At 41.6% G+C, this 23,433-nt stretch overlaps 3 protein-coding genes across 4 annotated transcripts in view; all 3 read left to right on the forward strand.

The window, feature by feature from the left end:
* Positions 1-9,325, forward strand: part of LOC309709265 (sialoadhesin-like) — a 35,499-nt gene extending 26,174 nt beyond the window's left edge. The window contains exons 32-36 of the mRNA XM_082537819.1: positions 5-265; positions 1,309-1,566; positions 1,859-2,119; positions 7,080-7,340; positions 8,343-9,325. Coding sequence (XP_082393945.1) covers positions 5-265; positions 1,309-1,566; positions 1,859-2,119; positions 7,080-7,340; positions 8,343-8,368 — 1,067 coding nt within the window. The 3' untranslated portion in view covers positions 8,369-9,325. The remainder of the gene's footprint in view (positions 1-4; positions 266-1,308; positions 1,567-1,858; positions 2,120-7,079; positions 7,341-8,342) is intronic.
* Positions 9,326-11,380: 2,055 nt separating this feature from the next.
* LOC309708555 (B-cell receptor CD22-like) lies at positions 11,381-20,150 on the forward strand. 2 transcript variants are annotated; one of them, XM_082536682.1, is made up of 13 exons: positions 11,381-11,626; positions 11,730-11,809; positions 12,681-13,058; positions 13,144-13,353; positions 13,478-13,738; positions 14,347-14,604; positions 14,719-14,979; positions 15,119-15,379; positions 16,223-16,486; positions 17,322-17,582; positions 17,729-17,810; positions 17,896-17,959; positions 19,921-20,150. In XM_082536682.1, exons 2-13 carry the CDS (start codon positions 11,749-11,751, stop codon positions 20,017-20,019), a joined length of 2,460 nt encoding a protein of 819 aa, XP_082392808.1. In that variant the 5' UTR covers positions 11,381-11,626; positions 11,730-11,748; the 3' UTR covers positions 20,020-20,150. The 2 variants fall into 2 exon arrangements, with proteins under 2 accessions (XP_082392808.1, XP_082392809.1); XM_082536683.1 differs by having other exon boundaries at positions 12,705-13,058.
* Positions 20,151-22,005: 1,855 nt separating this feature from the next.
* On the forward strand, positions 22,006-23,433 carry LOC309708563 (uncharacterized protein). Its single transcript, XM_082536700.1, has 2 exons — positions 22,006-22,083; positions 22,117-23,433. Exons 1-2 carry the CDS (start codon positions 22,018-22,020, stop codon positions 23,386-23,388), a joined length of 1,338 nt encoding a protein of 445 aa, XP_082392826.1. The 5' UTR covers positions 22,006-22,017; the 3' UTR covers positions 23,389-23,433.

Genomic DNA, 23,433 nt, shown 5'->3' on the forward strand with positions numbered 1-23,433 from the left:
CCAGATGCTCCAAAGCCTCCCTCTGTGTCAGTGAGTCCGTCTGGTGAAATCAAGGAGGGCACTTCAGTGACTCTGACCTGTGTCAGTGAAGCTAACCCAGCAGCTACATATGTCTGGTACAAGATGAACAATCAAACACCTGTCAGTACAGATTCACAGCTCTCCTTCAAGTCCATCCAGCCTGCTGACTCTGGAGAGTATTACTGTACAGCTGAGAACAGGCTGGGAACATCAACACCTACAAACATTTCTGTTGATGTGAAATGTGAGTAAAACAGGGCATTTAGGAAACCTTCAGCTCATGAGTGTCAGTGTTTGAGATTTGCAAATCATTACATTCATTTTGATTCACATTGTCCATAGACCCTTTTTTAGATATTGTGGTAATTTGTTTCATTTTTTCATCAAATCATAATGTGGCTAAGCTTTTGTCTTTAATCTGATCAATAATTCAACCATCACACCCTCCGGTCCCCTTTCTTGAAGATGGGAACCACCACCCCAGTCTGTCAATCCAACCTCCATGCAACATTGTAGAGACGTGTCAACCTGGACAGCCCTGGACAGCATCCAGAGCCTTTAGGAACTCAGGGAAGACTTCATTTACTGCAGGGGCTCTGCCACCGAGGAGTTGTTTAACTGCCTCAGTTATCTTGCCCATAGAGATTGGCGAGTCATCCCCCTCATTCCCAGACTCTGCTTCCTCAACAAAAGACGTGCCAGTGGGATTAAGGAGGTCCTCGAAGTATTCCTTCCACCACCCAACAATTTTCTCAGTTCAAGTCAGCAGCGCTTCACTCAATGCAAGTAGAGCTCTGTGTGTTGAAGATCTCGTGGACTGGGGCCGATGTCCAGCATTCCCAGTGGATCGGTCTGCCAGGACCTCTGCTCCTGGCTGCTGCTGGCACAAAATGCACCCGACCCCTACGGCGTCTCCTGCAGGTGGTGGGCCTGCAGGAGGATGGGCCCATGTCTCTCTTTTGGGCTGTGCCCGGCTCAGCCCTGTGGACTAAGGCCCGGCCACCATACACTCGCCTTTGGGCAGCTTCCCCAGGCCTGGCTCCAGGACGGGGCCCCGGTAACCCTATACTGGGCAGGGTGAACTTCTAAATCGCTCTTTGTCTAGTCCTTCACCAAGGACCATTTTGCCATGGGAGACCCTACCAGGGGGCAGAAGCCCCTGGACAACATAGCCCCTGGGTTCCCGGGGACACATAAACCCCTCTACCACCATAAGGTAGTGATATGCGGAGGGGATCTTTAAAAAAAAGATACAATGCTGTCATTTTTCTTTGCTTTCTCCTGCAGATGGTCCAAAGCCTCCCTCTGTGTCAGTGCGTCCCTCTGGTGAAATCAAAGAGGGCACTTCAGTCACTCTGACCTGTAGCAGTGATGCTAACCCAGCAGCTACGTTTGTCTGGTACAAGACAAATGGAAGGACACCTCTCAGTAAAGAACCACAGCTTGTCTTCAGATCCATCGAGCCCTCTGACTCTGGACAGTATTACTGTATAGCTGCTAATACAGTGGGGATGACATCTGAATATGTTTCTATTAATGTGAACTGTGAGTGGAAATAATTTCATATATTTCTCTCAGATCCATCAATAACTTCTCTCTATGACAGTGAGATTTAATCTCTCTTCAGAAGATTTATTTTTATTTAATTTTTTATATACTACATCAACTTTCATAAAACTTTGTCACATTTCTATAGTAATTCTACAGCCTTATACCTTTGTTTAGAAGAAAAAAAATAGGGTCAACTACTGTACAAAACTTCAAGCTGTTACACTTTATAAATTCCTCATCATTTTAACAAATTAGTGATAATTTGCACAATTGTTTTTTCTCACAGATGCTCCAAAGTTTGTGTCAGTGATGGTGAGCCCTTCTAATGAATTCAGGGAGGGCGGATCAGTGACTCTGATCTGTAGCAGTGATGCTAATCCAGCAGCTCAATACTCCTGGTACAAGAAGAATGGTCAAAAACCTCTCAGTAATGAACAGCAGCTCTCCTTCAGCTCCATCCAGTCCTCTGACTCTGGAGAGTATTACTGTACAGCTCAGAACAAAGTGGGGAGGAAGAAATCTGAATATACCTCCATTGATGTCAAATGTGGGTGAACATGTTAGTTTTTTTAAGAACAACTTTTGAAAATTCCCTTCATGTCTAATCAAAATTAATTAACCTCAAACATCTGCTTTGTTAATCTCTGTCTGCTTCATAATTCATTTCAGCTGCTGTCATTATCTTTATATGCTATGCATTCCATCTAAAATTAAGACATAAAACAGTTTCACATGTCAGCTAATCATGATCATTGACTTCCATTTGGTTGCCATGATAAATGATAAATCTAAACAATAAATGTTTTCTCTCATGACACTATGTAAACATTTCAGTGCACATCCACATTTGCTGTATCATGTTCATGGTTTAGACGATCTGACGTTTTTTCCTGGTGCACCACTACCATGAAGTTCAGCCCCAGATCTAAAAACGCTGGGAGTAAAATGTACATAATAACATAATGCATAATTTGAAAGTCTCACAAAGCCATATTTCATTTACAATAGAACATATAAAGAAATCTAAATCTAACTAAAATGAGAAAAACACTCCCTCATTTTAAATTTGATGGCAGGATGTCTCCAAACCTTGGATCATGGCCCTGATTTTTTTTTGTGTAACGTTTCTTCTTCTTTTAATAATCATAATCATCTGGGAATTGAGGAGACAAGTTGCTGGACTTTTGGAAAGAGACTGTTGTCTCATTCTCTTCTGATGTAGGATTCTAGCTGCTCATTGGTCCTGATGTTATCTTTATTGTATTGCTTTTGTATAATGATGTCTTACAGTTCAATTCAGCACCTGGACTCTTTCACTATCAACTAATAAATTAAGTATGTGGTTTAGCATTACCCTCCAATTGGAACGCCTTTCAACACCCACTGGTAAAAGGCCTTACATCAGTAACTGTGTAGGAGAATGATGTCAAAGCTGTATACACCTGTATATACCTGTATATACCTGTATACACCTGTATATACCTGTATATGCCTGTATACACCCGTATATACCTGTATATGCCTGTATATACTTGTATACACCCATATATACCTGTATATACCTGTATACACCTGTATATACCTGTATATGCCTGTATACACCCGTATATACCTGTATATACCTGTATACACCCAAATATACCTGTATACACCCAAATATACCTGTATACACCCGTATATACCTGTATATACCTGTATACACCCGTATATACCTGTATATACCTGTATATACTCCCTCGAATCTTTCTGCTACTGAAATCCCCATAACTGACCACTTCCTCCTTTCATTTAATCTCACTCTCTGCTGCTCTTCTACCAAGCCAACCCGTCTCATCTCGTTCCGCAACATCAAGAACATTGATATGGACATTCTCACTACCAGTTTGGACAATGTTCAGATTCTGGACTTCTATTCTAATCCTGATGATTTGTTGTTATATTATAATAATTGTCTACGCACGGTCCTTGATTCTCTGGCTCCTGTAAAAACCCACTCTGTTTCCTTCGCTCGCTCTGCTCCCTGGTTTACCTCTGACCTCCGAGCTCTGAAGGCCAGAGCTCGGCAGCTAGAGCGTAAATATAAGAAATCTGGTTTAACTGTTGATTCAGAAATCTATAAATACCATGTACTTCAGTATAAAGACTCCATCAACAAGGCCAAACAAAGCTTCTACTCTGGTATTATCAGTTCTTATGAGGGTAATGCAAGGACTCTGTTTTCAGTTCTCAACAAACTAATTCAACCCCCCAACGCTTTACCACCGCACTTCTATTCCTCTGAAACCTGCAACTCCTTGATGCTGTTCTGGACTACGAAAATCAATAACATCCACCAGCAACTCAGATCAAATGTTGTGTCTACGCCCTCTCCAGAACCTTTTCTCCTTTTTGAGCCGTTTTCCCACTTTTCATCTTCCTGATTTATCTGATATTTCTGAGTTCATATGTAAATCAAAGCCTGCCACATGTCATCTTGACCCCATGCCCACGGGGCTTGTGAAATCCTGCCTCTCTTCTTTACTCCCACTCATTTCTGCTATCATTCACTCTTCTCTCACCACCGGTATCGTTCCCTCCTTATTGAAGACTGCTCTAGTCACTCCTATACTGAAAAAACCTTCCTTAGATCCTAACAACTTTAACAACTTCCGTCCGATTTCCAATCTACTCTTCATTTCTAAGATACTCGAAAAAGTGGTTGCAGCTCAACTTCATTTACACCTGGTTAATAATAACATCTACGAGAGATTTCAATCTGGTTTTCGCTCATGTCACAGTACCGAAACTGCTCTACTTAAAGTCACTAACGATCTTCTAATCAGAGCTGACTCTGGTCTTCTCACCATTCTCGTCCTTTTAGATCTGAGCTCAGCCTTTGACACCATTTCTCACTCTGTCCTTCTAAGCAGACTTTCCTCTCTCGGCATCTCTGACACACCCCTCGCCTGGTTTCAATCATATCTCCTCGACCATTCCCAGTTTATTCAACTAAGATCATTCCGCTCTCGTCTATTCCCCGTCACCTCTGGTGTACCCCAAGGCTCAGTTTTAGGCCCTCTTCTCTTTAGGTACCATCTTCCGCAAATTTGATCTTCAGTTTCACTGTTTTGCTGATGACACCCAGATATATATCTCTTGCAAACCTGATTCCTCCCTCCCACCTTCTTCCCTTACAGAATGTCTATCCAAGTTAAAATCCTGGTTTACCTCTAATTTTCTAAAGCTCAATTAGGATAAAACTAAGATCCTGGCTGTAGCTGTAGCTCAGGTGGCAGAGCAGGTCAGCCACTAATCAGAAGGTTGGTGGTTCGATCCCAGGCTGCCTCCTCGCTGCATGCCAAATATCCTTGGGCAAGATACTAACCCCGTGTTTGCCTACTGGTGGTGGTCAGAGGGCCCGGTGGCGCCAGTGTCCGGCAGCCTCGCCTCTGTCAGTGCGCCCCAGGGCAGCTGTGGCTACAATGTAGCTTGCCATCGCCAGTGTGTGAATGTGTGTGTGAATGGGTGAATGACTGAATGTAGTGTAAAGCGCTTTGGGGTCCTTAGGGACTAGAAAAGCGCTATACAAATGCAGGCCATTTACCATTTACCATCCTCCTTATTGGCACCAAATCGAACCTTTTGAAGGCAAACCATTTCTCACTCACCATCGATAACTCCACAGTTTTCCCTTCTCCTCAGGTTAAGAGCCTTGGTGTCATCCTAGACAGTTCACTTTCCTATAAATCTCACATCAATAATCTCACCCATTCTGCCTACTTCCATCTACGTAACATTAACAGATTGCTTCCTTCTCTTTCCACCCAGTCTACGTCCATTCTTGTGTTGTTACCTCCCGTACTGACTACTGCAATTCTCTTTTGCATGGTCTCCCCCTGTCAGAGATTTACAGTTAACAAACAGTCAGGTGAATAATCAACACTGAGACACTCGAGATAATTAACGTGCTGCACGGGTGAACTACTCAGAGAGCAATCACACCGAACTGCAGTATTCGTTTATTTTTATAGGTTACATCGTCAATATGCAAATATAATCACATTTCCTGTTACGCAGGTCCTGATGCTGTCTGTGTGTAAGCTGTGTGTGTATGTGTGTGTGTGTGTCACAAAGTATGTGTGTTGCAAGTCAATTTCTAAGAATAATATAATGCAAGTCAACTTCTGCGGATATGTATTTCTGTACTGGTCTCGGTAAATGTCAGTGTCACAGGGTCAGCTTCCTGTTTCTACAGAAAACTGTGTCTGGTGAAATATGTATAACATAACTTTTGAAGCATAAGCAAATAAAACAATAAAAACTCCCTAACACCCCCAAAAATCCCTCCATAAGCTTCAACTAGTTCAGAACTCTGCTGCTCGCATTATCACCAGAACCCCCTCCTACCAGCACATCACCCCTGTTCTTCAGGAACTTCACTGGCTCCCTGTGAAATTCCGGATAATTTTCAAACTTCTTCTGCTCACCTTCAAGGCCATTCATAACCTCGCTCCTTCTTACCTTTCTGACCTGTTAACCACCACTTGTTCTGCCCGTTCACTTCGTTCTTCTTCTTCTATCCAGCTTGCTGTACCTTCCTTCCGCCTCACCACCATGGGAAGCAGAGCTTTCAGCTGCTCTGCTCCCAGGCTGTGGAACTCTCTGCCCCCAGAAATAAGAAACATTGGTTCTCTCCCCCAGTTTAAATCCCAACTCAAAACTCATCTGTTCAAATCTGCATATTCACTGTGAATCCACTGTTTGTTCATTTTATCTTGTGCTTTTATTTTATTGTTCTTATTCTGCCATTGTTTTACTAAGTGTTTTATCCTATTGTAAAGTGTCCTTGGGTGACTTGAAAAGCGCTCATAAATAAAATTTATCATTATTATTATTATTATTATTATTATTATTATTATTATTATTATTATTATTATTATTATTATATGCCTGTATACACCTGTATATATATGGCTTCTTCATTACATCATTGAGCTTTAATCTGCACTTGCGAATGGTGCAGTGAACTGTGTTCCTGAGCCCGTGCAGTGATCTAAATGGCAGAATGTTACCTGAATGTCTGGGGGACCAAAGCTCACAGGCATCTAATATGGATTTTTGGCCTCATCCCTTAAGCGGAGGATTTCTCAAAATTCTCAGAATCTTTTGATGATTTGATGTACTGTACACGATGATGTCTTCAAAGTCTTGACAATTTTATATGAAAAAATATTTTTCTGAAATGTTTTCACAGTTTTTAGACACTTTGCAGACATTAGAGGTTAGACGTTTTGCAGATTGGTAAACATCTGGCCAGTTTCTTTTAGGAAATGGGGTTGTTTAAATAGTGTCGTTTGTCTAGATCTGATCATAAAGTGATAATGTGGCTGAGAACATCTCTCTACTAAAGCCATCTACTCACTGAGAAGCCCCTGCATTAGATTCATTGAGGTTTTTGATTTGGTCAATTTTTCAGCCTTTGAAGGAAATAATTCCATGTATTTATTTCCCTTTGTTTCCTCCTCCAGATGCTCCAAAGCCTCCCTCTGTGTCAGTGCGTCCCTCTGGTGAAATCAAGGAGGGCGGATCAGTGACTCTGACCTGCAGCAGTGATGCTAACCCAGCAGCTACGTATGTCTGGTACAAGACAAATGGAAGAACACCTCTTAGTAAAGAACCCGAGCTTGCCTTCAGATCCATCGAGCCCTCTGACTCTGGACAGTATTACTGTATAGCTGGAAATACATTGGGAAGGAAGACATCTGAATATACTTCTATCGATGTGAAATGTGAGTGGAAATAATTTCATTTTTCTCAGATTCAACAATTTTTCTTCTCACTGATCGATTTTATCTCTCTTTAGAGACTTTCATTTGATTTTTGATCATCTGTATCAATTGTCAATAAGGTTTTGCTCACAGTAGTTCAACAAACGTATACCTCTAGTTGATACATTTTGTCAATTCCCCATCATTTGCAAAGACTTCTGACTAATTGTGTTTAAAATGTGAGTCTGCATTTGTCCTGTGAGCGACTAGTGAGGAATTCTTTGGGATTCTGGCATGATCGCGCCACCATGGAGCGATCGTGGCTCAAGAGTTGGCAGTTTGTCTTGTAATCGGAAGATTGGCAGTTTGAGCCCCGGCCCGGACAGTCTCGGTCGTTTTGTCCTTGGGCAAGACACTTCACCCACCTAAAAGTGCTATATAAATGCAATCCATTATTGTTATTCTTTGACATGTCATCATAGCTGGGGTAGGCTCAAACCACCCAAAAATGCAGTAAAGCTTACTGTTTTTTCCAATAAGAAATTATTGAACCAACTCTCCAACATATCTGTCCATGGTTTCAAGATGATGTGCAAACTTTTCTTTTACTGCTACAGAAAAGAGGCAAGTAAAGTGGAAAGTTTGAACTGGCATTCATGTTCACTAAGAAACTATAATTTGATCAGACTGGTCAGTCATAATGTCTCTGTGGACATCAGTATTCCTGCTAAATCCTGCTGGAGTGGCTGTAGCTCAGGTTGGTGATTCAATCCCTTGCTGCTCCAGTCTGCATGGCAAATATCCTTGGGCAAGATACCAATGCCAATTTGCTCCCTGATGCATCCATCAGGGTGTGAATATGTGCATAAAAAAAAGTGTTTGTGTGAATGCGTGAAAGAGTCATGCTGTGTAAAGTACTTTGAGTCCTAGAGTAGACTAACAACATCCATCCTGTCATTTACACTTACAAAGATGTTTGATTTTGTTCAAAAACTACAATTACCTTCCTGTGTTTCCCCCCAGATGCTCCAAAGTCTCCCTCAGTGTGAGTAAATCTGTCTGGTAAACCCAGGAGAACATTTCAGTGACTCTGACCTGTGGCAGTGATGCTAACCCGGTCTGCTGATTCTGGAGAGCATGACTGTGTAGCTGAGAACAAATTTGTGCCGTCAACACCTAAACACGTTTCTATTGATGTGAAACATGAGAGAATCAGGTTGAGAGAAAAATGCTTCATGTTTACTTAATTAACACGTGAGGTGTCAAAATATATACAGAAACTTATTACATACACTCGAATCTCACCACATTCTTATTATATATACAATTATCATTGTATCTGTTATTTTTATTTGTGCTAACACATTATCTGAACTGCTTTTCTGCTCAATTGCACATTAAAAATATATTGTTATATATTTCATTCTTATTAGTTCATCTTGTCCATTCGTCTGTCCACAATTGATAAGAATCACTACTTCTCCTGGAATATTGATCAGATATAACCTATTGATTTTTGCTTTTTCATTCCATTTCTCTGGATTATTGCAATTATCTAATAATTGGAAAACAAATTATTGTTTTAGGTGTTTTTGTATTTACATTTCCTTTAACCCATAGGTTGTGTTTAAAGCTCTCTTTGTGCTCTGCAAATACATTACTGACATCATAATTCAAATTAATACAAAGAAACCAATTAATCAAACATAAAACTGAATCGAGTCACCCTTCTTTATGTTTTGTATTCTGAACTGCAGATATTCATATAAGGAAGACCTTTACGGAGTTCCTTCTGTGATTACATTGAAGCAAAATGTTGTTAGTTTAGAATTAGCGAATATCACCTTTTTTTTCTTTGTCATGTAAAACCACAGTAAAGGGATTCATCTGTCATTTTGCTGAACTTTAGTGTAAATGTACATGTAAAACCTAACCAGCTTCCTCTGACTGCCACTGTCATGTTTTACTGTCATTAAAGGAAAACAAATAAACACAAATTTAGAGGACTTATATCCGAGTAATACTTGATTATCCAATCATCTCTGTGTTATCATATTGTCAGTGTGTGACTGTGGGTAAAAGCATATAAGTGAGCAGAATACAGTGACCTCCTCATGTCTTGGATGGGAGGGACAAAAGGACTGAGGTCAAGAAATAAAATGGGAAATATAAACAGATAAACAGAACTGAAATAAATGTTATAAATTACGCATTAAATAATAGCCTTATTCCAGTGAGTTAATGGTAATGTTGTTATGTTATTGAAAATGTTCTCACATGCAGGTCTTCCAAATGCTGTGCAATCCAGCTGAAACACAACAAATATCTCATTCATGTGAGTCATTGTTGGAGTAGTTTGACTATTCAGTGCATGTGCCACTTTCTTGAAAAAATAACTTAATATCAGTGACAAAGTCAATGTTCCACATGTCCCACCACAGCTTGGGAGGATGGAAAGTATTTTAATAATGATCATTTGTGGGTTAGATGAGTCTGCCACGCTGCAGTTCACCAGGTGTGCACAGACTTTAAAATACAGTCACTGCAGCTCAAGGTTAGTCATGAGTGTGTATACTCAGATTATGTTATGCCCTTTTGCATCAAGTCTGCATCAGCTGTGTTCCCTTTGTTTGGTTATTTGTTGTTCAGTTTTGGTGACCTGTGTGTTTAGTTTTCAGTTTACTCTCCATGTCTGTTTTTATAGTATTAGGTTCAGCTTTGTTCCCCTCATGTTTACTCTTAAGTTTACATTAAGCTGATCCAAAACATTTCAAACTAGAGTACTACAGTTACTAGACCACCTATATTAGCATCTCATCTTTGGCTTCCTGTATTTCTTTCTTTCTTGGATTCAAAATTGTGATTCTATAAATTCTATATCCTGAATGATCAGACCCCATATCTTTTTAAAAGACCTCATAGCACCACATTATTCCAATATTGTATGTAAACATGGGCTCCTCTAGCAAACCAGTTCAAATTTAATAGTTAAGTCAAGAGAAAGGCTGATAAGTAAGTCATAATTTAGTTATAGTTCATCCTTAATTGTACCAAATGTGACTGGAGGGCCCAGTCAGACCAGCTGATTTTCAAAATAAAGGACCCGGTGCAGATTATACACCTTGACTATGAAACACTTCTGGTCTTCTTTAACTGAAAAAATAGTGCGGGGGTTGCAATATCTCGGACATGAGAATACACCACAGACCTGGTGCATTTCAGGGGTCATGCTGTTGTTGCTCTAATCTGACACAGTGACCATCCCTCATTCATCCTCACTTTCCCTTCTCATGCATTTCTGTGGCTCTTTGCTTGCCTTTGTGTTTACTGTTATTTTGTTGTTTCTCTGTCTTCTTCTTTCCTCTCTTTAGAGTGTTTGCACACCTCTAATAATTGAATAATTTATATCAAAATTTAAAAAAAGTAAAATTTGAACAAATCCTAGGTGACTGCAAACTTTTATTAAAATAATAGCATCAGAAATTTTAAAAAGCCAGGTACCAGCAACTCCATCGATGAACTGCTGCTGTGACCATATTTTTATCTTGCCATTTCCCCCAATTAATAACAAAAACACCTTTGGTTAGTAGTGCCATTGTGGCCCTTTGTTCATCATTTTTATGAGCAGAGTTTACAGGTGTAGAAAGTGGTGGAACCTCAGAATCTCATCTCTGCTTTGTGTAGATATGTGTTACTGCTGGCTTCATCAGGTGGTGGCCTCCGGCTGATAAGCTGGAGGAGGTGTCTGGGGAGAAGGAGGCCTGGGTTTTTCTGCTGAGGCTGCTGACCCCACATGCCGACCTCAGATAACTAGAGGAAAATGGATGGATTTATCAGCTTTAGCACCTACACCTTTAGTGCTCCTCCACAGTTATCTTTCTTCTTCATAAACAGTATGATGCGAATCAAAAAATTAAAAATGGTGCTGACACTGTTGGAAAAAGGTGGGGGAACAGAGGGACCGGAGGCGTGTCTCAATGATTACATTCGACCTATGACACAAGGGGGTGGAGCACATGTGATTAAGCTAGCCATTAGATGCATGAGCACACCCCCATACTTCTTGTGCTACTTTTGGTATTAAAACACCACAAAATTAGTTCCTCAGGCTTTAATATAACACATTTAGAGGGCTGTATGTGGTTTTGAAAACAACAGCATTCAGTCCCAGATGTAATGGCTTCATCCTTATTCATGCTTCATGCTGAAAAAATCACATGAAAAAGAAGGAAGTGTGACAGTTTTACTTTTCGGTCTTGTGCTTCCCAACAGGGACATGATTTTTAAAGACAACATCTTTTTCTATGGTAAGTAGAAGTTACTATTTTATATCTTTATTTTTATTGTGTTTTTGCAGACTGGAAAATACAATATTTAAACTCTTTGCTGATACAATTTTCTGTCACGCAGACAGAAGAGAGGAGCAGCCATGAGTGCAACTGCAGCAGCAAGGATTGAATTTGTATTTGTACTGCTTCTCACTGCATCGGGTACTGAATAACTAACTTTTACAATGAAGGAAGCTAAAAGAGTGACATTTGTTTTAAAGTTATAATATGATATTAAAAGTTATAGTGTGTTTATCATGACATTTCCACAGATTATTAAAATGTTCCCACCATCAGCATCTCAGGATGTTTTTATCTCGACATGTCTCTGTTGTGTATGACTGCATAAAAACTGCATTGCTGTTTGAAATAACTCTAAGTGGGTCTGATAGTAGTATATTTGAAGTATTTAGTTACGGTGTCTCTATACTAAAACAAAACAGGAACCAAACATCTTCACTTCAATTTCTTCAATTTCTATTCTCCTTTTGGTTTCTAGTAAAGCAGCTCTCAGAGATCTGCAAACGCAGCAGCACTTCTGTTCTGCATTTTATAAAGTTTACTATGAAACTTATCATCAGTCTCATTGCACAGTAAACTGTTTGAAACACGAGCATTTTAACACACTAACAATAATTAAGATGCACATTAAATCTGAATTTAGGTTAAAATTACAGATGCCTTTCTTAGTCAACACCTTTTCTTTGTTAGAATAGAACAGAATAAAATAGAATAGTCCTTTATTGTCATGGCAACTGTGCATGAATAAAATATAAATAGTAAGACAGCAGGGAGAAATAACAAACAATTATAAATATATACAAAACTACAGAAAAGCACACAGTTGTGTGTACATCAATATAAAACTTAATTATTAAAGTGTTGAACATAAATAATAACATGGCAGTCAAAGTGCATAATAAAATATTAAATTTCATATAGAGAAAGCTTTGTCTCAATGACTTGCATTTCATTTTAAAGACACTTCGTACAAACGTTTCCATTATTAATGTCACTGTGATTGTGTCTGTAGTGTCTGATGTGCTCTGTGTTACAGCGGTACTGGGTCAGAATGGTTGGTCAGTGACTTACACTTCCACTCACATCTGCGCCTTGAAAAAATCAACAGTGGACATAGGCTGCAGCTACAGTTACCCTTCTACAAGACACAATATGAATACTGCAGTTCAAAAAAGACTTTGGTTTATAAAAAACAAGGATGAACCGTTGGATCTGAAAACATACGCGCCGTACTCGCGCCGAGCGGAGTACCGCTTTCATGAGAACGACTGCACTCTGAGGATCACAGACCTGAGAGAGAGAGACTCTGATGAGTACAAGTTCAGATTCGTAACAAATCAGCCTGATGGAAGTTATACTGGTTCACCTGGAGTCACTTTGACTGTCACAGGTAAGATTTTCATTGAAAATTCTACTGTTTTGTTTGGTGGTTTAGTTTAAAATGAGGATTATTTGTTTCTTCCTTACAAATCCAGATTTACAGGTGAAGGTGAGAAGATTGTTAAGCCACACAGAGCTGCAGTGTCACAGCAGCTGTGATGTAATTGATCCTCCATCATATGTTTGGTACAAAAATGGACAGAAAATAGAGGAAGAAACATCTCTGCGAGTCTCTGTTGGAGGTGATGACAGCAGCTATTCCTGTGCTGTTAAAGGACATGAGGGTTACCGCTCTGCTGCAGTGTGTGAGTTTACTCCACAGTGTCACTATAAAAATCCTAAAATCATACAAAACATGTCAAGATTTAAAATAAAAAAAGACCACCTTATGTTTAAAGCCCTCTTTTTAAACTTTCTCTTATCCTCCAGTTTCTCCAAAGCTTTACTATGTGTTAGTGAATCCTTCTGCTGAAGCAGAGGAAGGAACTTCAGTGTCTCTAAACTGTGGCTTTAATGCTAACCCAGCAGCTAATTACAGCTGGTACAAGGGAAACATCCAAACACGTATCAGTGAAGGAACGGTCCTCGACTTTTCGTCTATCCAGCCCTCTGACTCTGGAAAATATTACTGCACAGCTGAGAATGAGCTGGGGAGGAGTGCATCTCAGTCCATCTTTATTAACGTGAAATGTGAGTAAATCAACTTTAATAACAGTTTGCTTGAACCCGTTTACTTTATTCCATCTCTCCTGAGTTGTTTTTCTATCATCAAATATTAAACATTCAATTCATTGAAAGGCGATTGCTGTGTAAACCTACTGTACAACCCATTAATATTTCATCTGAATGATTCAGTTACTGAAGGGTTTCTGGTCAAATGTCTCTATGCTTTATGAAAGCAACAAAACATTTACCATAAGAATTTAAAAAAAAAGGAACCAGCTCATTTTGCTTTTTGCTCACATCGGTTTTCTTGTTTCTGTTTCTGGCATGATCTGTCATTAGTGATCTACGCAAAACACATAGAGGCAGCAATGTTTTCACTGCCAAACTGAGCATACACAAAACAAACTACAGAGCTTTTAGTCATAGTTATGCAACATACTGCATTCAATACAACACAAATGTATCTTTGCGTGTTATAAGATTTCCCTTTAATTGCCATCATATTTGAAATCCACAGTGGAATATATCTGCATCACAGAAATCACATTTGTTGACCTGAAAGTTTTTGCATGAGGAACAGATTTAGATTCAAACACCGTGAAGTTGATTCATCCTCATATCTTCTCCTTCAGATGCTCCAAAACCCGTTAATGTGTCAGTGACTCCCTCTGGTGAGATAGTGGAGGGCAATTCAGTAACTCTGACTTGTAGCAGTGATGCTAACCCAGCAGCTAAATACACCTGGTATAAGGGGAATAACAATAAACCTCAAAGTGTAGACACACAGCTTGTCTTCACCTCAATCCAGCGATCAGAGTCTGGACAGTATCGCTGCAGAGCTTACAACAGCGTGGGGGCGACATCTGACACCATCTCTATTCATGTGAAATGTGAGTGAAACTAATTTATACATCAGATGGTCCAGAAATCTCTCTCACTGAGAGCATTACTTCCTCATTATTTCCCTGAAATACTAACAAATTGAATCATTTTCTTTCTCTCAGATCCCCCAAAGTTTGTCTCAGTATCAGTGAGTCCTTCTAATGAAATCAGTGAGGGGAGCTCAGTAACTCTCACTTGTAGCAGTGATGCTAAACCAACAGCTAACCACTTCTGGTACAAGGATGGTGATCAGACACCTCTCATTAATGAACGGCAGCTCTCCATCACCTCCATCCAGTCCTTTGACTCTGGAGAGTATGTCTGTGCAGCTGAGAACCACCTGGGGAGGACGACATCTGAATCCATCTTTATTGTTGTGATATGTAAGTTCTTCACTCACCTTTATGCATAACCATCCAAATCTCCTCACTGAGCAGCTTGTTGAGCAGTCATGGAGTTGATTTAGTGAATAACTCAGTCTTTGCAGGAACTAATACTAACCTCTCTTTTTTTCTCCCTCAGATGCTCCAAAGTCTCTCTCTGTGTTGTTCAGTCCCTCTGGTGAAATCCAGGAGGGCAATTCAGTGAATCTGACCTGTAGCAGTGATGCTAACCCAGCAGCTAACTACACCTGGTACAAGGAGAATAGCCAAACACCTCTCGTTGTAGAACCACAGCTCTCCTTTATCTCCATACAGCCCACTGATTCTGGAGAATATTACTGCCAAGCTGTAAACAAAGTGAATACTTCCACGCCTAAATACATCTCTATCCATGTGGCATGTAAGTCAGACAGTGTTTAAAAGCAACATTCAGCTAGTTATTGTCAATATTTTATCTCATTATGAATTTGCCAATATTATCAGTTTGCAGCTCAAACTGCTTTATAATTACAGTTCAGCAGCTGACCTAAATAAAGTAAATTTATTTTAATATAACATTTTAATAACATTTTAATATCATTATCATCACTGACTTCAATTTATGATCATACATTTGTCTGGGATGATTCTGTGTTGTGGCGAGGTAGCAGTTCAGTGACTAAGATAGTTTATGTTCTGTTCTGTTAGACACTGCAGGGAGGTTCTGGGTTCGCACCTTTGCCCAGCTTGGACCTTCCTGCAGAGTTTACATGTTTTCCCAGAGTACAATGACACACTTGTTGCGTTAACAGGCAATTCTAAATTGAAGGTATGGGTGCATGTGAGGGCTGTACAGCTGTACTCCCTCTCTGATGATGATGTTCTCTTACCCAGTTTGAATTGGGACCATCTCCAGTGGTTAGATAAGCGCTTAAGAATGGCAGATGATAGATGACATTACCCAATCAATGGTTTGCTTGATAGCTGTGTACAAGTCTCATACAGAGATTTGTATTATTGTATTATATCAAGGCAGACCCCATTCATTTTTTTTATAGACACAAGCCACAACCTTAAATATTAAGCAACTTTAAACTAAATTATCATATTAGCTCTCTGTTTACACATAAAACAGCTTGAAAAACACTAGTGTACACTAGTGTAACCATTAGGTTCACAGATTTGTTTGATTTGATCAATAATCAATAATAAACCTTTGCAGAACCTAATAACATGCATATAATCTATGTTCTTTCTCTACCAGATGCTCCAAGGCCTCTCTCTATGTCAGTGAGTCCCTCTGGTGAGATAGTGGAGGGCAATTCAGTAACTCTGACTTGTAGCAGTGATGCTAACCCAGCAGCTAAATACACCTGGTATAAGACGAACAATCAAACCCCTCTCATTAAAGAACCACAGCTCATCTTCAGCTCCATCCAGTCCTCTGACTCTGGGGAATATCACTGTACAGCTGAGAACAAGCTGGGGGTCTCATCGCCAACATACAACATCTCCATTAATGTGACATGTGAGTGAAACAGGCTTATTTCTGTGAAGGTTCTCAGTGATCCAGGTCATCGTAGTCTAAGGAGCTTGGAAAGAAAAGCATCTGGACTTCTTTAAGTTGCTTGAAGACGTTTCACCCCTCATCCAAGAGGCTTCTTCAGTTCTAAGGTCAAAATGTTGAAGAGTCCCAGATTTAGAAAGCAGGGTAGAAAACTTTCACTTGGTGCTTTAAATTATGTTAACATTTGCTTTACTTGGTCTTCCATCAGCTTTGTTGCTTACTCCACTACATGATCAAAAGGGAGTTTCTGTGTGAGCAACATATCACGGGAGTAAGCAATAAAATGATGTCAAATTACTGAATTCATTTTAAAAGTGATTCTATTTTAATGTAATTTTAGTTATTTTATAATATGAAAAAGTCAGATGGAATTGGTGATTTACATACTGATAAATCAAGACAGGTAGACAAACAGGTAGCAAAATACAGCCTTCCAGGGAAGAAATTCTTAATAAAATAAAGCTTTTGTGACCACTTAGTGCAAAGGACGGAGTGTAACACTTTCTCGTGATTTTAATATTTTAATATTTTAATATTCATATTTTAAAATAATATATTTTAATATATGAGTAAAGTTCATAACAGCAGTTACTGAAGCAAGAGGCAACTTTGTACAGCTTACAAAAAAATTAGAAAGACAAAGCGAAACAGAACTAATGACCTGAACAACATCAGCTTTCCTGTTTACTTAACAATCACAATCAGCTCCCAATATTATTGTCATGCATCGTGTGTGGAAAAAGTGGGTTGAAACTGTATTGTTAAAAGTACAGGTCCGCTCTGTGTTCTCCTCCAGATGCTCCAAAGCTTCCCTCTGTGTCAGTGAGTCCCTCTGCTGAGATAGTGGAGGGCAGTTCAGTGACTCTGACCTGTAGCAGTGATGCTAACCCAGCAGCTAATTACACCTGGTACAAGGAGGATGAAGAGTCACCTAAAACTTCTGGACAGAACTTTACCATCACTGACTTCAGACCTGAACACAGCGGGAGTTATTACTGTGTTGCACAGAACACCAGAGGGCATCATTACTCCACCTTACAGCTGACTGTTGTATCAAGTAAGTTAAATCTGATTTGTCTCATATCTGATCCTGTAGTTGTGTATTCTATTCATTTGGTTGAGTTTGGTTATGGTTCATTTTAGTTCAGGCTTAGTTATTAGGATTTAAAAGTGCCACCCTAATTCACTTGATCACTTTTTTAGGAGCATGGAAATTAACAGCTGTCATAGTCCCTGCTATTCTTCTGGGTCTTATACTCTTATACTCGGTCATCCTATGGATCATGTGAGTGGAACTTATGTGCCATTTATTGTATTGTCATTTCGCTAAGTTTGTAATTTCTTTAACACTTAATCATTATCCCAACTAGAAAAAACAGATCCTCAAAGCAGCAGCAGCCTGAGCCTAGAGAGGAACTGGATACCAGTGAACAGGTGACAGGAAATATTACTTGCTTTAAAGTAAATGCTGCTGCTTCACTTTCTGTAAAAAGTTTCCGGAAGCTTTCTGGAAAACCTTGTGTGGAATAGCTTTTAAGTTCTAAGACGTAAAATAGAACTTATGGTAAAATAAGCTTAGATGACATCTGTAAACACATACAGTGGGGCAAAAAAGTATTTAGTCAGCCACCGATTGTGCAAGTTCCCCCACCTAAAATGATGACAGAGGTCAGTAATTTGCACCAGAGGTACACTTCAACTGTGAGAGACAGAATGTGAAAAAAAAATCCATGAATCCACATGGTAGGATTTGTAAAGAATTTATTCGTAAATTAGGGTGGAAAATAAGTATTTGGTCAATAACAAAAATACAACTCAATACTTTGTAACATAACCTTTGTTGGCAATAACAGAGGTCAAACGTTTACTATAGGTCTTTACCAGGTTTGCACACACAGTAGCTGGTATTTTGGCCCATTCCTCCATGCAGATCTTCTCGAGAGCAGTGATGTTTTGGGGCTGTCGCCGAGCAACACAGACTTTCAACTCCCGCCACAGATTTTCTATGGGGTTGAGGTCTGGAGACTGGCTAGGCCACTCCAGGACTTTCAATTGCTTCTTACGGAGCCACTCCTTTGTTGCCCGGGCGGTGTGTTTTGGATCATTGTCATGTTGGAAGACCCAGCCTCGTTTCATCTTCAAAGTTCTCACTGATGGAAGGAGGTTTTGGCTCAAAATCTCACGATACATGGCCCCATTCATTCTGTCCTTAACACGGATCAGTCGTCCTGTCCCCTTGGCAGAAAAACAGCCCCATAGCATGATGTTTCCACCCCCATGCTTCACAGTAGGTATGGTGTTCTTGGGATGCAACTCAGTATTCTTCTTCCTCCAAACACGACGAGTTGAGTTTATACGAAAAAGTTCTACTTTGGTTTCATCTGACCACATGACATTCTCCCAATCCTCTGCTGTATCATCCATGTGCTCTCTGGCAAACTTCAGACGGGCCTGGACATGCACTGGCTTCAGCAGCGGAACACGTCTGGCACTGCGGGATTTGATTCCCTGCCGTTGTAGTGTGTTACTGATGGTGACCTTTGTTACTTTGGTCCCAGCTCTCTGCAGGTCATTCACCAGATCCCCCCGTGTGGTTCTGGGATCTTTGCTCACCGTTCTCATGATCATTTTGACCCCACGGGATGAGATCTTGCGTGGAGCCCCAGATCGAGGGAGATTATCAGTGGTCTTGTATGTCTTCCATTTTCTGATGATTGCTCCCACAGTTGATTTTTTCACACCAAGCTGCTTGCCTATTGTAGATTCACTCTTCCCAGTCTGGTGCAGGTCTACAATACTTTTCCTGGTGTCCTTCGAAAGCTCTTTGGTCTTGGCCATGGCGGAGTTTGGAGTCTGACTGTTTGAGGCTGTGGACAGGTGTCTTTTATACAGATGATGAGTTCAAACAGGTGCCATTCATACAGGTAACGAGTGGGGGACAGAAAAGCTTCTTACAGGAGACGTTACAGGTCTGTGAGAGCCAGAGATTTTCCTTGTTTGAGGTGACCAAATACTTATTTTCCACCCTGATTTACGAATAAATTCTTTACAAATCCTACCATGTGGATTCATGGATTTTTTTTTCACATTCTGTCTCTCACAGTTGAAGTGTACCTCTGGTGCAAATTACTGACCTCTGTCATCATTTTAGGTGGGGGAACTTGCACAATCGGTGGCTGACTAAATACTTTTTCGCCCCACTGTATCTGTCCGCTTCCAGAGTGCTTGGTTGTTAGTTTCCATTTTTCATTCCTTCCACTTTCCCACACTGTCAAGCTCATTGCTGACATCACAGGTCTAGTCAAAGTATCTCTCTGGTTGCTTTCTTCAAGCCAATTACCATCCACTCCACGTTTCTTAAAATCTCACTGCTAATCTGTCATTCTCCCTTGCAGACTCCTTCGTGCAACCCACCTCCGCCCCATCTCTGCCTCTCCCATGTTACTCAGAGCTCCAGTCAAGCCTGCATCTTCATCACCACCACCAGCCTCTAGACTCTGGAGGGTCCTGCCTAATTCCTGTCACCGCTGGGAATCTGTTCAGCCTTGACCGGCCATCAGAGTCCAGTCACCAGATTGCTTGAAGGAATTCAGTTCATGAATAAATAGTGTTCAGTTCATCCTAACCATCTCTCCTCATTGACATTCCATTCCCTTTCTCACATTCCAATATAACTCTACAAAATGTGTCAGTCTTGCAACTAATAGACCGCAGACAAGAATAAAAAGCCAAACTCAACTGTCCTGCACAGTTGAGAAAAATATATATGTATATGTAAACACAATATTTTAACACAAATGTGACAATAATTAAACCTCACGGAGAGCACGTCAGGCTCAAACAGTAGTGAGCAAATTTAGAATGAAATCATATCAGAGCATATATATATATATATATATATATATATATATATATATATATATATATAAAAAAAAAACACCCAGCACGCCCCTGCGGGCGGTTTATCCTTCAAGCTCGGGTCCTCTACCAGAGGCCTGGGAGCTTGAGGGTCCTGCGCAGTATCTTAGCTGTTCCCAGGACTGCGCTCTTCTGGACAGAGATCTCCGATGTTATTCCCGGGATCTGCTGGAGCCACTCGCCTAGCTTGGGAGTCACCGCACCTAGTGCTCCGATTACCACGGGGACCACCGTTACCTTCACCCTCCACATCCTCTCGAGCTCTTCTCTGAGCCCTTGGTATTTCTCCAGCTTCTCGTGTTCCTTCTTCCTGATATTGCTGTCATTCGGAACCGCTACATCGATCACTACGGCCGTCTTCTTCTGTTTGTCTACCACCACTATGTCCGGTTGGTTAGCCACCACCATTTTGTCCGTCTGTATCTGGAAGTCCCACAGGATCTTAGCTCGGTCATTCTCCACCACCCTTGGGGGCATCTCCCATTTTGACCTCGGGACTTCTAGGTTATACTCGGCACAGATGTTCCTGTACACTATGCCGGCCACTTGGTTATGGCGTTCCATGTATGCCTTGCCTGCTAGCATCTTGCACCCTGCTGTTATGTGCTGGATTGTCTCTGGGGCATCTTTACACAGCCTGCACCTGGGGTCTTGCCTGGTGTGATAGACCCCAGCCTCTATAGAGCTTGTTCTTGTGCTGCCATGATTAGTGCCTCTGTGCTGTCTTTCAGTCCAGCTTTGTCCAGCCACTGGTAGGATTTCTGGATATCAGCCACCTCCTCTATCTGCCGGTGGTACATACCGTGCAGGGGCCTGTCCTTCCATGATGGTTCCTCGTCTCCCTCCTCTTTCTTGGGTTTCTGCTGCCTGAGGTATTCACTGAGCACTCGGTCAGTTGGGGCCATCTTCCCAATGTATTCTTGGATGTTCGTTGTCTCATCCTGGACTGTGGTGCTGACACTCACCAGTCCCCGGCCCCCTTCCTTCCGCTTAGCGTACAGCCTCAGGGTGCTGGACTTGGGGTGAAACCCTCCATGCATGGTCAGGAGCTTTCTTGTCTTTATGTCAGTGGCTTCTATCTCCTCCTTTGGCCAGCCTATTACCCCAGCAGGGTACCTGATCACGGGCAGGGCGTACGTGTTGATGGCCCGGATCTTGTTCTTACCATTCAGCTGACTCCTCAGGACTTGCCTGACCCTCTGCAGGTACTTGGTGGTTGCAGCCTTTCTAGCGGCCTCTTCATGGTTCCCATTTGCCTGCGGGATCCCCAGGTACTTGTAACTGTCCTCTATGTCTGCAATGTTGCCTTCTGGTAGTTCAATCCCCTCAGTTCTGACTACAGCGAGGGGGTCAGACACAGTCATTTTCATTTTATGATGATATGTATAATCATATACATATGTATGATATGTATATATATATATATATATATATATATATATATATATATATATATATATATATATATATATATATATATGTACATGGATGACATCAAGAAGCTGTATGCCAAGAGTGAACGAGACATCGATTCACTGATCCACACTACCAGGCTATACAGCAATGACATTGGAATGTCGTTCGGACTGGAGAAGTGTAGTCGGATGGTAACAAAGAGAGGGAAGGTAGTGAAAATGACTGTGTCTGACCCCCTCGCTGTAGTCAGAACTGAGGGGATTGAACTACCAGAAGGCAACATTGCAGACATAGAGGACAGTTACAAGTACCTGGGGATCCCGCAGGCAAATGGGAACCATGAAGAGGCCGCTAGAAAGGCTGCAACCACCAAGTACCTGCAGAGGGTCAGGCAAGTCCTGAGGAGTCAGCTGAATGGTAAGAACAAGATCCGGGCCATCAACACATACGCCCTGCCCGTGATCAGGTACCCTGCTGGGGTAATAAGCTGGCCAAAGGAGGAGATAGAAGCCACTGACATAAAGACAAGAAAGCTCCTGACCATGCATGGAGGGTTTCACCCCAAGTCCAGCACCCTGAGGCTGTACGCTAAGTGGAAGGAAGGGGGCCGGGGACTGGTGAGTGTCAGCACCACAGTCCAGGATGAGACAAGGAACATCCAAGAATACATTGGGAAGATGGCCCCAACTGACCGAGTGCTCAGTGAATACCTCAGGCAGCAGAAACCCAAGAAAGAGGAGGGAGACGAGGAACCATCATGGAAGGACAGGCCCCTGCACGGTATGTACCACCGGCAGATAGAGGAGGTGGCTGATATCCAGAAATCCTACCAGTGGCTGGACAAAGCTGGACTGAAAGACAGCACAGAGGCACTAATCATGGCAGCACAAGAACAAGCTCTGAGTACAAGATCCATAGAGGCTGGGGTCTATCACACCAGGCAAGACCCCAGGTGCAGGCTGTGTAAAGATGCCCCAGAGACAATCCAGCACATAACAGCAGGGTGCAAGATGCTAGCAGGCAAGGCATACATGGAACGCCATAACCAAGTGGCCGGCATAGTGTACAGGAACATCTGTGCCGAGTATAACCTAGAAGTCCCGAGGTCAAAATGGGAGATGCCCCCAAGGGTGGTGGAGAATGACCGAGCTAAGATCCTGTGGGATTTCCAGATACAGACGGACAAAATGGTGGTGGCTAACCAACCGGACATAGTGGTGGTAGACAAACAGAAGAAGACGGCCGTAGTGATCGATGTAGCGGTTCCCAATGACAGCAATATCAGGAAGAAGGAACACGAGAAGTTGGAGAAATACCAAGGGCTCAGAGAAGAGCTCGAGAGGATGTGGAGGGTGAAGGTAACGGTGGTCCCCGTGGTAATCGGAGCACTAGGTGCGGTGACTCCCAAGCTAGGCGAGTGGCTCCAGCAGATCCCGGGAAAAACATCGGAGATCTCTGTCCAGAAGAGCGCAGTCCTGGGAACAGCTAAGATACTGCGCAGGACCCTCAAGCTCCCAGGCCTCTGGTAGAGGACCCGAGCTTGAAGGATAAACCGCCCGCAGGGGCGTGCTGGG

Source organism: Aulonocara stuartgranti, assembly GCF_965226115.1.
Source record: "Aulonocara stuartgranti genome assembly, chromosome: 6".
NCBI lineage: Eukaryota > Metazoa > Chordata > Actinopteri > Cichliformes > Cichlidae > Aulonocara > Aulonocara stuartgranti.